Raw genomic sequence first — 14,691 nt, 5'->3', positions numbered from 1 at the left:
ATTCTACGTCGAATTTCATCTTACCTTAGCAACTACAAAACGTAGTTATTCGATAAGAACAAACACATTCGTATAAATTATTAAGCATTCTAATTTAAAGCCTATCAAAGTTTTATCAACTTATATTTATTACAAAAAATTACTTTCATTTTTTCAATATACATTTTAGAATTACATATCACTCGAGCCTTAAAATTATGAAAACGTAACTCATTCTATCGTATTCTGTACCTTTTTATTTTGTATAAATCTACTAGTACAGATTAATATATATTATTGTGTATTTATAAAAAAAAATATGTGTGATGAATGTGTTTATCAGGCGCGAAGAATCTGTTTCTGAAATTTCGCGCCCGACGCTGCGACGTCGAGAGATCGAACTCGTTCCAATGTATTCGAGTCGTTGGAGTGCTAGCAGTCGTAAATTGTCTGTCTTCAGCGAAAGGGTAGTGAGGTATTTTTTCATTGTACCAGTTAACTCACATGCGATTTTCTTATTAATCCATGGTATTAACAATAAAGTATTCAAATTCTTCAAATACAGTGATTCAACGACTCAACGAATCCTCACGGGTGACTACACCAAAGGGAACAAAGGCCGTATACGAAGATGTGCGGTGGTTTTACGTGCTCTAAAAATGCTTTGACGGCTTTAAACATCCTTTATATCGTAAGCAGAATTTCCGGAAACAAGTTTACGTACACCACCGAACTTTTGAACAAATACATTTTGTTTCAATCGTATTTTACTTTCAGCCACGGATATTTTATCAAATTCTATAATATGCGAGCTATGAAATAATATTTTAATTGCTATCATTATGAGAAAATTGCCATGTATTGCTGATTAAACAAATATAGTAAAATTTTATAGAGAGCACTTCTATATGGAAAATTAGATATTTTAATATCATTATATGCACATAGCAACACCCAATTATTTTAATAATTAATGTATCTGCAAAAAATGTGATAATAATCATAATAAATGCATACACAGAATGTTAAAAATTATGAATTTACATGATATTAAATTCTGACATTTAAACGTTTTCCAACACATTTTTTAATTTTACGAATTCTGAAAAGTATATCTTGATATTTTAGGTTGTTGCATTTATTTTAATTGGTGTAGCTGTTTATGGAAGAGCTTCTGCATTAGTCACAAACCTTCCTATAATTGGAGGTATTTTAGCATGTGGTGTTATTTTGATTCTAATTTCTATACTTGGACTGATCGGTGCTGTTAAACATCACCAAGTTCTATTATTCTTTGTATCCTTTTATAGATTTACAATATGTAAGTAATATCATACTTGTTGGTATTATCATATATATTTATGTATGTAAAAAACATTTTGTACATAATATTCTTATTATAATCCTTAATAACATCCTTATAGTACATGCTTATCTTATTTCTACTGTTCTTAATTCAATTCAGTATCGCGTGTGCTTGCCTTGCTGTTAATACCAAACAACAAGAACAATTAGCAGAACAGGTAATATTAATATTTTATATATATCATTATTCTTGATAGTAGGAAAAATATTTAGTTTATTAATTTTAGGGTTGGAAGCACGCAAATGAATTAATAGATAAGGTTCAAGAAACTTTCAAATGCTGTGGTTTCAATGGCACTGAAATCGCATATATGAATAATTCAGATCCATTTATTGAATCTTGCAAAATTGTAAGTATAATTTAACACGCAACAAATAAATTTAATTTTAATAACATATAATAATGTTTTAATCTTTTAGAAATATTGTTGCCAATATCCTACAAATACCGATTGTGAATGTCCATCTTGTATGCAAAAATTACAATCTACGATTGATTATGCCTTTAAATTATGTGGCAGCATAGGATTGTTCTTCAGTTTTACAGAGGTAAGAATTTATGAATTATTTTATATACCATATGTATTTGATATGTGTTCACTTAAAAAATGCAATGTTAAGTGCTTAAACGCATTACATTTGTTCAATTGTTTCACTCTGTTAGAGATAACAGTGATTTACTTAGTAAGCGTTAACCTGTGAACCCATTGCAGTTTGTTGGTGTTTGGTTGACCGTGCGATACAGGAATCAGAAAGATCCACGAGCTAATCCTAGCGCTTTTCTCTAGTCTAACACCATCGCCATGTCCTCTGTCACCTCATATGATCCTCCTAATAGATGGTGGGTGGTTCCATGTTGTGATTTTCTATTTTATATATCAATTTTTAAGAGAATATTTTTTATCAGCCACATTTTATGTATAACATACCATCATGTCGCATTTATGTAATTCAATATATGTACTAGTCTTACTAAATTTGAAAATTAATTTGATTGGTTTGTGGTGTAAACCATGTACATTTAATTTCCAGGTGATTGCAGCTTTCTTGGCAAAACGTTACAGAAATCAACTATATCAACATTCAAAAGCTGTTTTTCCTTAATATACTTTTTTTTTCAACATACTTTATATCATTTAAATATAAATATTTTTCCAAACTAAAACTAGATTCTAATAAGTAATAGGTGAATGAGTTGTAATCAAAGTCTTGATCGCTTTGATTTGCATTTGGAAATATTAGGTTATTTAATAGCCAAGATATAATTCTTATTTCATAGTACAAATACCATCTTGCATATAATACTTGCATATAATTCTTGAGAAACTGTTGGTATTTCACTGCAGTTTATAACGCTCAACAGGGAAAAAACGAAACAGCACAAATGAAACAGTTATAGATTTTTAGAACGGATAGATAACTAATAATAGTTAAAATGTGTGCTCTAGTCATCCATTTAGAACAATCGTACTAAGCCTCAATGCGCCTTGTAGTTTAATATTTAGATACGTTTGTGCAAGCTCGTTTCCATAAAACTTTGTTTATATATGCAGCATAATTTATAATATGATTCACTAATTCTCATCATCAAATTTTTATTTTCTGTCAACAAAGCTTTTAAAAGAAATGATTTCAGGTATGTTCTAGAAAACGTATATCCTTTTATGTTATATCTATATAATATTTTATATATACATAAATTCTTCTAATTTAGTAGAAACTTTTTCTATTTTGATTTCCAATAATATCTTTGTAATATCCATAAATATTTTTCAAAATTATATTTTTGCATTCGCAATGCAATATACATTCGCAAATTATTTAATTTGTGAAGTTTTCAAAATAAATATTTCTTTCTTAAACTAATCAGACAAATTTAGATCAAATTATTTTTTATCAAAATATGATGAAAGAATACATTCATTGTGTATTATGAAGTATTAATAGTTAATATTTCGCTAATGAATCAAACATTAATCCTACAATAAAGTATAACGTGATAATTAATAGAATTAATAGAATTCTTTTAATCTTGAGATATTATCATAATACTGCCGTATGTATAATAATGGTTTCAAAATCACTTTATTACCAATCTTTAATTTATAATCTGCTTCCTCTAATTTTTATACTTACTTCTTTCATTATAAAGATGTATTAAACTGTATTCCTAAATCTTATGTATAATGTGTTTAAAAAATATTGCAATTAAAGCTTTTGAATTATTCTACCTAAAGATAAAGTATCATTATTTTAACAAATTATACTTAGAAGCTTAAAATGTTCAATGTTTACGTGAATTTATTTAATTTTATAATTAATTCAAATTTTAAATAAAAAAGCAATCATAATTATCTATTATACTTGGAATGTTAATTATACATTGCATTATACAATAAATATCTTATTAAAATAAATGCTTAGATTGTGCATATTCACATTTGATTTGCTTTGTGCAAGTAATAACATTTTTTTAATTTAAATAAGAAATGCATGAATTTTTTTAAGTAGTAAATTGAATTATTTAAAAAATTTAGGAACAATTTAGTGAAAAGAATTATGCAGTGAAGATTTAATAAAAACATTATCCTAACATTCCAATTATTATATTCTTTTATTTTTATATAAATTAATAATTGTAATTATGAATTAATTATAATGTATACTTAACATTCGTCATATAATTTTTCTATGTGTAGAATATCATATTATAGAGTATAAATGAACATATATATCTCAAAATAAATAATATATGCAATGATATAATTCATATATGTAATTATTTCGAAAGCGAAAACGCAATTCACATGATATGTTTTCAAATTTCGTTAGAAATCCCAAGATAATTTATAGCAAAAGCACAGATTGATAAGAGCATGAATTAAAGATATAGACACATACATATTTTACTATCTTGAGTTTTTCTATATATTAATTATGATTATTTATGGTTATTTATTATATTAATTACGTTTAAAACTACAAAAACATTAATTAAATACATTTCTTTCGAAGAAAGGTATATTTACGTTAGTATTAATATGAATATGATATAAAAATAAAGTAAACGACGTAGGATATTAAGATATGTAGAAGAACATTAATTTAACACTAATTTAACATTACTTTTAAGTGTTTCGTTCGATTTAAATATTTTTTAATCGGTGGGAATATTTACAAACATAATAAATTATATGCTGCGATTAATTTCGACGAGTTTTAATTATCACAGTTCTGGTACTGATTAGTTATTGTTATTATTCCATCTTGTAATGTTCTTTCTTTAAATAAATATATATATATATATAACTTGCAAATAAAATTGTCTACGGTCAATGATTATTTTAGTTACATTTTATTGGAATGTTTAGTAAATATATTTAATCATAATTATGTTGTATATAATTAAGCAATTAAATGAATTAAACTGAACTAAATTGGCATATTATTACGTTCGTATACCTGTTACATTAGCGATTATTTAATAAAGCGATCAATCGTGTAATTCTATCGATTCCTTGAATCGATTGTTCTAAATTTTAATAAAAATGGCTACTTTGAAGCACGCATGTCAAGTGGGTTATTGGTGTTGATAAACAAAGAATTTTAATAAAACGGCTACTAAAAAGTTTCGTTGTTGTCTGTCGACTTTTATCGATATAAAATTTCGAAAAATATCGGAACGGTGTTAAAAAATCGGCAATTACGACGGAGTGTCAAAACAGTAGTGACAACGTCGAACGTGACGTTGAGGTTATGGACAACTTCGTCAAGATTGAAAAAATAGGGGAAGGGACCTATGGGGTGGTTTATAAAGCCAAAGATAAGTTAACTGGAAAGCTGGTGGCACTTAAAAAAATTCGTCTTGAGACGTACGTCGATTGTAATATTTATATATAAAAATCTGGAATCCTTAATTTAATGTATACCTTTGCCGGGTGTTGTATTGTTAGCATACTACATTAACCGCAAAATGGACATATAATACTTTTAATAACAATTTAAGTTACTAGAATCTGCACGATATATATTTCGAAATCTATTAAATTATTTATAGAGTCTATGTTTTTAATCTAGGCGGATACCCACTGGTATTATTTTTTCTTTGTCAGTATAGAATAACTAGTATATAACTAATAAATATTCCTATTTCATACTTGTAGCAAAATAATTTTTCAATCAATTTTTTTATTGAATAGTCAATGTATATATTACTTGTATATATGTCGAATAAATATACATCTAATATTTATAAAAGAAAACAATTATTTTAATTACTAATATTATACGGATTGGTTGTCTTGTAATAAGGAAATAGTATTGTTTTGCTTTTTCAGTGTTCTGGATATTATATACTTTAAATATATATTCGAATGATCTGGTACCTTAGGTAATAGATTATACTATATAACCCAAAAATTGTTATTGAATTGAAATCATATGTTTCTTCAGAATGAAGATATATTTTTGTAGAATTAATAGTTTGTTTATCCTGCACACATTTAAGTAATATGCACGTATCTATGGTTACAGAATTATTGTTATGCAATCATTCTTATTTAACTATATAAATAACTTCTGGAGATAGTGAAATAAAATACCATATTGGTTAAGCTTTTGCTTATATGCATTGCTAACACATCTGCTAACTTACACATTGGGGTCAGCTGAATCTGCAGGGGCCACGTTACACTAAATTTTCGTAGCACCACATTATTCAGCTTGTCCCATTGTGTCATGCTCAGCTGGTTTTTAATTTTAGACCTTTTAATTTGTTTACCATATATTTAAATGGGATTTTCTTCTGTGTATTTGTTTTCCAATGATACCTATTTTTATACAAATTTATAATTTTATACTAATTACACAATTTACATACTGCACTTATTATTTAGATTTATTGAAACTCACTTACACATCTTTATTAATTGCTTTATGTGTAAATAAATGTATTTATTATAATTTTTTGAAGGAAAAGGATAATTCAATATTATAATCTATCATTGGTGATCAATATATGTAACTAATAATGTAACGTTAATTTACATCAGGGAAAGCGAGGGTGTCCCATCCACTGCTATTCGGGAAATATCATTATTAAGAGAACTTACACATCCAAATATTGTTCAATTATTTGATGTGGTAGATGGTGACAATCATCTTTATCTTGTTTTTGAATTTTTACAACAAGATTTAAAAAAGTTATTAGATTCCGTGAAAGGAGGATTAGATCAAGCTCTCGTCAAGGTATTGCGCAAAAAAATTACACTTGAAAATAAATGCATGCATTGTTCAAAGACAGGTCTCTTATGTTTACAGAGTTATTTGTTTCAATTATTGAAAGCAATTTCCTTCTGCCATCTTCATTGCATTTTACATAGAGATCTAAAACCACAGAATCTGTTGATAGATCGGGAAGGCCACATAAAATTAGCAGATTTTGGATTAGCCAGAACATTTGGTGTTCCAGTTCGAACATATACTCATGAAATAGTAACCCTTTGGTATCGAGCACCAGAAATACTTTTAGGAACTAAATTGTATTCCAATGCAGTAGATGTTTGGAGTCTAGGTTGTATATTTGCAGAAATGGTAATGATAGTTCTAATAATATAATAATTCTGTATAAAAGAGAAGTGTCATTTATTTAACCGTTCCGACCGAACATCGGCACGCCGCGCCGTCGGAAGACTTAATAATGAGTTTACTTTTTCAAAACAGTTGCATTATTCTTGCAGGCAACTAGAAGAGCTTTATTCCCAGGCGATTCAGAAATAGATCAACTTTTCAGGATATTCCGTACATTAGGTACACCTGATGAGAATATTTGGCCAGGAGTATCACAGTTACGTGATTACACATCAATGTTTCCAAGGTGGGAACCTCGACCTCTAGACGAAGTTGTACCTTCCTTTGATTCTGATGCCAAAGATTTACTTTTGGTAAGACTCGCTTTAATAAGAACTAAAAATAAATATTCAATCTTCTTATGTTAGTTTTAATATTACATATTTTAACAGAAACTTTTGACTTATGACCCTAATCAGAGGATAACAGCAAAAAAAGGATTGAGCCATCCTTATTTTACTGGAGTTACATTAGTTCCACCACCACTGCCAAAGAAAACTTGATCTAGATATATTATTTCCTAAGTTACTATGTGTTTTGTAATTCTTCATACAATGTAAAACTGCCAATAATATAATTGTTAAAATTATATATTTTTGGAATCTTATATTAAGCTGTATTTTTAATTCCGATATATTGAACGCGTCTTTTTTTTTTTTTTAACAAAGATATATATTTTGATATGTACATTAAAAATCATTTATACATACTTTATTATGTCTACGTTACTTTAAAAATTGTTATACCTTTAATTATTATTATTCTTCATAACAATACATATATTCTTGATAATATATAAATATTTTTTATTCGTATTATAATCTGCAAAATTTTATTTACGACATTAAGTGCTGTAAATATTACATTTCTCGATCTTCTTCAAAAGATCCACCACTTTTGTAATAAAAGATGTGACATTAAAATAGGACTGTTTTTATTAGAAAGAAGTACGTAGAATTAGAAATATGTACTTCAAGCTTTCCCTTTTACATCATCACTTTCGCTTTCCCAATATCTTCTTACAATAATTTATATTACAACTACTTAAAAGAGTTCTGCATCAAAATAATATAAAATCATTAATCGAAAAGCGCATATTTATTGACTTAATATTTCGTTCATATCGATTGGTTTGCTAGGTTCAATGTACGCAAGCAATCATTCATAGTTCGAGGAAACTTCTTCTCCTGAAAGATCTCGATAACAAATAAATTTACTGATTTAACACTGATTTAATGTGTAACACGTTCTGTTAATTTCGGTAAACTAATTTTAGTATTAATTTCAGAAACTATAGCAGTTTCTTGTGGCGTAGGAGAGGGTGCCAATTTCGGAAGCCGTAATTCTTTTGGCGATACTTTTCTAGACGTATGAGAGGAAGATTTGTCTGGACTCTTTAATCGAAGACTGTTAGGAGGACGCGGAGAATTAGGAGATTTCATTGCTTTATCTTCTAGACCTTTTACCGAAGTACCGCTGGAAGGACGCGGGGAAATAATAGATTCCATTGCTCTGTCTTCTGGCGATTTTAAGGAAGAACTACTAGGAGGGCGCGGAGAAGTAACAGATTTCATTGCTCTGTCTTCTGTAGATTTCAACGAAGAACTACTAGGACGTGGCGAAGTAGGAGATTTCATTGCTCTGTTTTCTGCAGATTTTAACGAAGAACTACTAGGAGGGCGAGGGGAAGTAGGTGATTTCACTGCTCTGTCTTCTGAAGATTTCAACGAAGAACTACTAGGAGGACGCGGGTAATTAGGTGATTTCGCTATATTTTCTTCTGAGCTCTTCGGACGAGAGCTAGAAGGACGCGAAGAAACCGATGATTTTACTGTCTTCTCTTCGGAAATTTTTAGTTCAGAATGATTAAGAGTACGCGGGGAAATAGGCAATTTCGCTGTACTATTTCCCGGACTCTTTAACTGAGGATTATTAAGAGAATCTAAATTTATGGGAGATCTCGCCGTTCTGCTTTTTATTACGTTTTTATCTTCTGAACTTGAATTCTGTTTGTTCCCATCTTCTACCTCTATAGTTTCAAGAGGCGATGAACTTTTCCTTGGTTGTACTGTTTCAGGAGATTTAGCCAGACTATTTCTTACTGCTTTAGGAGTTACCATAGAAGATGGTGATGGTAGCTTTTGCGCCTTTGTTGGAGTACTTGGTGGTGGTTGTGGTGAATCATCTTTTGCCTGTTCAGTAGATAAATTGATCTCTTCAACCATATTATCCTGAAAACCAGATTAACGTGTAAGTTGACATATTAAAAATATTATTATCGTTAAAAATATTTGCACTGTAAATTGAATTTAACTATATTTAGCGTAATTATTAAGAATTTTGATAAAAGTGTCAAATTTATAATTAAAAATGGTAACATCCGACTAAATCGCATATTCCATAAATTTGATGTAATTCATCATTGAAGTGTTACTTATGTGCAGACTGACCTTAATTTATAAATGCGGTGATTAGCAGCGATGCTTCTGTGTCCACCAAGTATTACATGTGAGGGTGAACTACACGCTGTGCTTATTGTTATCCATATAAGAAAATTCACCGAAGTAACTCATTAAATATTTAAATAGTCGAGAAATTAAAGCTAAAGAAAATCATTTCTATCTACTTAATATTTTAGTATTAGCATTTGTGTATGCCATTAACTACACCTGTGCTTTTATAAATTACGCTGCATGTGCTACAAATTATTACTGATTATTAAGAACAAAAAAATGTGATAATACAATTGTGCGCATAAACTTATTTCGGTAGGTTCTCTATTTTTCTGTTTTTATTCTATAGAAAAATTTAAAACATTAAATGGATATTCTCATACCATGTATGAAATGGACGTTGTTTTTTTTTATAAAGAAATTATACGTGTAAGCAACATTTTAAGCTCCTAATGATAACAATTTTATATTGCATTCTGCAAATACTTTCTCCTTAAACGTTATTAAATTTACTTTCATTATTTTCTGTTAAAACATTTACTTAGAATATAGGTGTATATCTACAGGTGACAATATAGTTGTAATCCCATAAAGCACAAAAAATTACCCGATTCTATGTAACCAACTAATCGCAGTTTTAACCTTTTGAGGGTTTAATAAAAATGCTGGGAATATAAATTTAAAAACAAAAATATTATTATAATGGCTCTCTTGTTATGTCTGACAATATGTCGAATACTCGTTATACAATAATATTCGTATGAAGTGTGATTATTCGTAACGATTACGGCAACTTATTATTATGTATCTAATTTTTGTGAATCATCGGATAATTAATCAAGTTGAAATATGTACTAATCAGTATATGGAAGCAATAAAGTATAAATAATACTTGATATATACCTTTTTAGCATAGATTGTATGAATTTTTCAAAAGTCGTATGATTGAGAGAGAAAGAGAGAGAGAGAGAGAGAGAGAGAAAGAGAGAGAGAGAGAGACACACATTTCTCTGAAATTATTTGCGATATTTCAGTTATTTTGCTTTTCCCATCGACGTTTTACTTTATTATTGATTCTCATTTTTCAACTGACTGTAGATCAGTCGTAGAATCTAAGTATTTATTCTGATGTATACAACAAATAGAGATAGTTTACGTATCTACAGTAACGATTACGAATTTATCGTATTCTATCATTTAAATACAATATGAAACGTATTCGATGCAACCGTGCGAAATATTTTTTTTCTCACTCGATGCATCGAATATGATTGCTCATTGTATACGATTCTAATATCATTTGTATTTCTTGTGTTCGACTTTTCAACGGGGTTCCTCTACCGATCTACGTAGAGATGACAGCAACTTATTCCACGGGATAAGTTTCTTCAGAACCCGGCAATTCCCAATAAATCGACGCTCGACGTCGTAAACCTCATCCATTAGAGATCCATATCTTCGAACTCTGTTCTTAATATGCATCGTTTGAATTTACCGCGAGAAAGCTGCTCATAAATTCAAGCACAAATTGGGTGAGTCATAATTGCTTCACACTAAACTCTTTCTTCTTTCGCTAGAATCGAGCATACGATTTATATACACGAGATGTGAATGCCGTAGAATAGTTTTCTCTAACGGATAAATTTCCGATAGATAAAATGTAAATTCGGTAATGGAAAAATCGTACTTGATTTAACTCTTGAACATCAAGATGAGAGCAAAGTAAGTGAATTACATGGCGCGTAAAACGATTTAAGTCTTATAGCGTGCTGCTAAGCAATAAATCTATACATGTATCGATAAATAGAAAGAAAAATTATTGAAAAGTTTGATACTCATAAAATTCCTTAGCCTTAATAACGAATGTTTCGGTAAAATTGATTTCCGTTTGATATTTCAAGAGTTAAAACAAATTGATTCGGTTTAATAAGCGATGGTTAATGAAAAATGCTAGAAACTATTCAAATACATTATACAGAGTGTATCACAGAAAGTGTTACGAGATAATTCCTCTAAAATTACTACGATTAACAAGAAAATTTGTTCTACGTATATTTGTTATGGAATCTTTTGGATGGCAAAGAGAGACTTTCCGTGTTAAATTACGCAAAATATAGAACGATGTTTCATCCCAAATAAAATCTACTTGGAAATGCAAACACTGTACATTATTTCATTAAAAAGGAAAGTGTAGAGTCCTCTTTTTAACTCGCTAAATGAACAATTAAATAATTTAATTAACAAATCCTAGAGAAAATATTTTTTTCTTGTTTTCTTTAATAGTTTTAAAGGAAACAACTCGTAATACTTTATCCTATACACCTGATATAGATATATCATGTACAGAGTGCATACAGGAATCTCATTTTTATGATAAAAATGCATTGTCCAAATACACAAAGAATATATCAAAAACTTGACGCAGAATGTGTATATATTTATGTGTATATTCTAAACTTAGTAGTTATAATCATTCAATGAACGTCGTACACTCCGTACATGTTTTCAACAGGTGGTGATGCACAAAGAAAACAAAGTTTTTAATTGCTATTATTTTCTTCTTTCGTATCATCTTATGACAACGTGCAATTAATATCACCACTTCGAATTAATCGATGTTTCTTCGGTATGTCAGTACGTAGGGATAAAATTGATAATCAGTGCATCACCGCATTTTGTCCTGGTACTTCAATTATTTTATATATAGAGCACGTATCCGTTTTCTTGAATCCGGGAGTAGGCGAGTTTACGTAAACCTTTAATATTAGATTACATTTATAGCGTTTAATTATAGTTCCTATGTGACAATGTAATTACAGCGTTTTTCATTTATCTATTATTTCATCCTTACCATTTCATTCGCAATATTCTTCTTTTTTATGTTATCACCACCGATATCGAATTTTATATCTTTTTACGTAGGCTGAGATTAATTTTATCGCGAAGCTTGCCTTTATTCGAACTTTAAACATTTTTTCTATGATATTAGTTAATTTTAGCGGGTTATCAACTGCTGCATTTTCTACTTTCCTCTCGTTTTTCTTTCACTTTTTTTTTTTCTATCGCAATTTCGAAATCGAATATATCGCATAACCGTATTTATTTACGGATACTAATGTTAATCGAATTATATGTACGTTACACAGATTGATGAACGCACCATAAAAAAGCTAAAATAGAATTCAATTAGAATTAATCGTATAAGTAGCTCTATGACTTAGCATTAGGATTATGGTTAAAATTATTTATTAATCAACGTTATATTTTGCTTTTCGTTACCATAGCACATCCAAAGCCTTGTTTAGTACGACAGTTAGCTATTTACACTATAGCCGGAAAATTCGCGTTTCCTTATTCCAGTAGGTTTAACAAAAGTACACCTACTCTCGGTCTCGTCAATTACGATATCGATCAATTCGAACAATGAGTCTGACATTATGCGATCGTAAAATTGTTCTAATTGCCGTGCCTAGTGTGAAACCGTGTTCCAAGTGACTACGAAAAATGAGAATTCATTCGTTTAATTAAACTTAAACGTATCGCGTTACCGCATTTCCTTTTCAGATCGGAAAAATGCCTTTAGAAACGTTCGCGTCTTAAAATGGTTCTTATCGCAATGTATAAGCATAGTATTTTGCGCTCTTATCGTCGTAGGTATCGTCGTATCCGTGCAAATCTCAAATAAGGGAAGCATCGTGTCCTTTGTTCGAGTATCTCCTTATATGTAATATGTAAGTTTACGATGAAATCGAAGTATCTGCGTATTTATAAAAATTCGAAGAATCAGGCGTGATAATTGGTAAACTGTTTCGATGTGTTGGACAATTACGCTACGACAAGTATTACAATGATGTACGATTAATGTAATTTGTGTTCGGTCGTATGAAAAGTTTGGAAAACACATTTTTTCAATCTGAAAAAGTGTCGCAAATTATCTGAAGTGATTTCGTGGATAAATGCGTTAACAGGGTGGGGGAAATCATTTTGCCGGTGATCGTAGTGTTATACGCCAGACACGTATACACATCGTATACGTTATCGATCGTGTAAGAGCACATAGCGACGAGGAAAAATACCCCTTTGCCTTTTGCGCTAGTTTTCATCGATTAAACGCCAGAACTCCGTGCGAAAAACTCTGTCCCCGTATGGCACGTAAAAATGTCTCCCAGTCGTCGTTCACTCCAGACGATCGTGATGTTAAGCGCGATGTGAAATAGAGCCGGATCTGTCGTTAATCTTAAATCTTTTATTAATCGATTGAAAATCATATACGATACGCTTGCGAGAGCGTTACGATGAAATGAATTCGCACGACTATATGTATATGTTGCTTCTTCGTTTCTACGCGCAACGTTTCCACTTCATCGAACAACGGGTCAATACTGGCCGTTCGATTCGATGATCGAGGAGGGAGGATTACGGATGATTAATCAGACGCAAGTGACAAGGAAATCGGGTCTAGCGGTTGAGTTTTCGTGATCTAGCATTCCTGGTTGAGGTTCTCGTCCGATGTAGGCAGACCGTTCTTGCCGGCGGCGACCGTGCCAGGGGGCACAGGGCTCTGCGGGCACAACACATAGGATTAAGGTGGCCCATTAACCTCCGCGTTACAACCTTGCTAGCTCGTTCTAATCTGGGTCACGTTAAACCTTTGAAGCAGCGCACATTTTCCTCTTTGTACCAACTGTTATGTATTTACCACCGATTTATCATAAATCATTCACGAACTATACGTACGTACGTGGCACGCGTAATATGTATTAAGGGTGTGGAGCAATGTCATCGTGATACGACGTATTGTAAACAGCGTAATCGTTTATGTCAATGAGTAATTTTATCACGTATATTTTTGCAAGAAATTCGCCTGTATAAAATAATATACCTACATAGACGCAATTGAAAATGTGCTTCAAAGGATTAAGCAACCATTACATCTTTTTATTATACAAGTTTTAGATATTTAAACTTTCTTCAGTTTCATCAGCTTAATTACGTTAGTTTTTTCTAACGCGTAATCTCGCAAAATTTAACAGATCGTAGTTCACAAAGGAAGAAAAACGTGTTGCTTCAAAATTATTTCGCAACGTGGTATGAAATTGTTCCATGAAGTACAAATGTCGTATATAAATAACCGGAATTTACTCATTTGTATTTGTTGTCATCGTAAAAATGTTAGAAATGTGAAGTAGAACTTGAAAGAAAGAAACTAGCGAATGTTATTTTGGTAATAATCCTTTGTCATAAAGTGTAAAATCATAAATGTTGG

At 30.4% G+C, this 14,691-nt stretch overlaps 3 protein-coding genes and 1 long non-coding RNA gene across 10 annotated transcripts in view; 3 read left to right on the top strand and 1 right to left on the bottom strand.

Moving 5' to 3' along the window:
* The first annotated feature begins 322 nt into the window (after positions 1-322).
* Positions 323-2,469, top strand: LOC126870468 (tetraspanin-13). The gene is made up of 7 exons (XM_050628224.1): positions 323-454; positions 545-670; positions 1,108-1,275; positions 1,404-1,502; positions 1,572-1,694; positions 1,765-1,893; positions 2,377-2,469. The coding sequence occupies exons 2-7, from the start codon at positions 611-613 to the stop codon at positions 2,446-2,448; spliced, it is 651 nt and encodes a 216-aa protein (XP_050484181.1). The 5' UTR covers positions 323-454; positions 545-610; the 3' UTR covers positions 2,449-2,469.
* Positions 2,470-3,346: 877 nt separating this feature from the next.
* On the top strand, positions 3,347-7,681 carry LOC126870467 (cyclin-dependent kinase 2-like). Of its 2 annotated transcripts, none has more exons than XM_050628222.1 (5): positions 3,347-5,216; positions 6,396-6,591; positions 6,643-6,936; positions 7,083-7,286; positions 7,365-7,681. In XM_050628222.1, the coding sequence occupies exons 1-5, from the start codon at positions 5,101-5,103 to the stop codon at positions 7,473-7,475; spliced, it is 921 nt and encodes a 306-aa protein (XP_050484179.1). In that variant the 5' UTR covers positions 3,347-5,100; the 3' UTR covers positions 7,476-7,681. The 2 variants fall into 2 exon arrangements, with proteins under 2 accessions (XP_050484179.1, XP_050484180.1); XM_050628223.1 differs by having other exon boundaries at positions 4,724-5,216; positions 6,664-6,936; positions 7,365-7,631.
* A 208-nt stretch (positions 7,682-7,889) lies between these two features.
* LOC126870462 (serine/arginine repetitive matrix protein 2) overlaps positions 7,890-14,691 on the bottom strand; it is a 34,625-nt gene continuing 27,823 nt past the window's right edge. For 4 of the 5 annotated variants that reach the window (XM_050628208.1, XM_050628210.1, XM_050628207.1 and 1 more), the window contains one exon: positions 10,100-13,986. In XM_050628208.1, the coding sequence (XP_050484165.1) occupies positions 13,906-13,986 (81 nt within the window). In that variant the 3' untranslated portion in view covers positions 10,100-13,905. Of the gene's footprint in view, positions 9,204-10,099; positions 13,987-14,691 lie in introns of those variants that run through there. The other variant, XM_050628211.1, reaches the window with a different exon arrangement.
* Positions 8,393-12,021, top strand: LOC126870471 (uncharacterized). 2 transcript variants are annotated; one of them, XR_007691348.1, is made up of 4 exons: positions 8,393-8,532; positions 8,627-8,723; positions 9,050-9,222; positions 9,417-12,021. It is a non-coding gene; the product is annotated as an uncharacterized LOC126870471 (long non-coding RNA). The 2 variants fall into 2 exon arrangements; XR_007691347.1 differs by lacking the exon at positions 8,393-8,532 and having other exon boundaries at positions 8,581-8,723.

The sequence above is a fragment of the Bombus huntii genome, chromosome 10 (genome assembly GCF_024542735.1).
Source record: "Bombus huntii isolate Logan2020A chromosome 10, iyBomHunt1.1, whole genome shotgun sequence".
NCBI lineage: Eukaryota > Metazoa > Arthropoda > Insecta > Hymenoptera > Apidae > Bombus > Bombus huntii.
The sequence above is the reverse complement of the archived record's forward strand: the minus strand, read 5'-3'. Positions and strand labels throughout refer to the sequence as shown.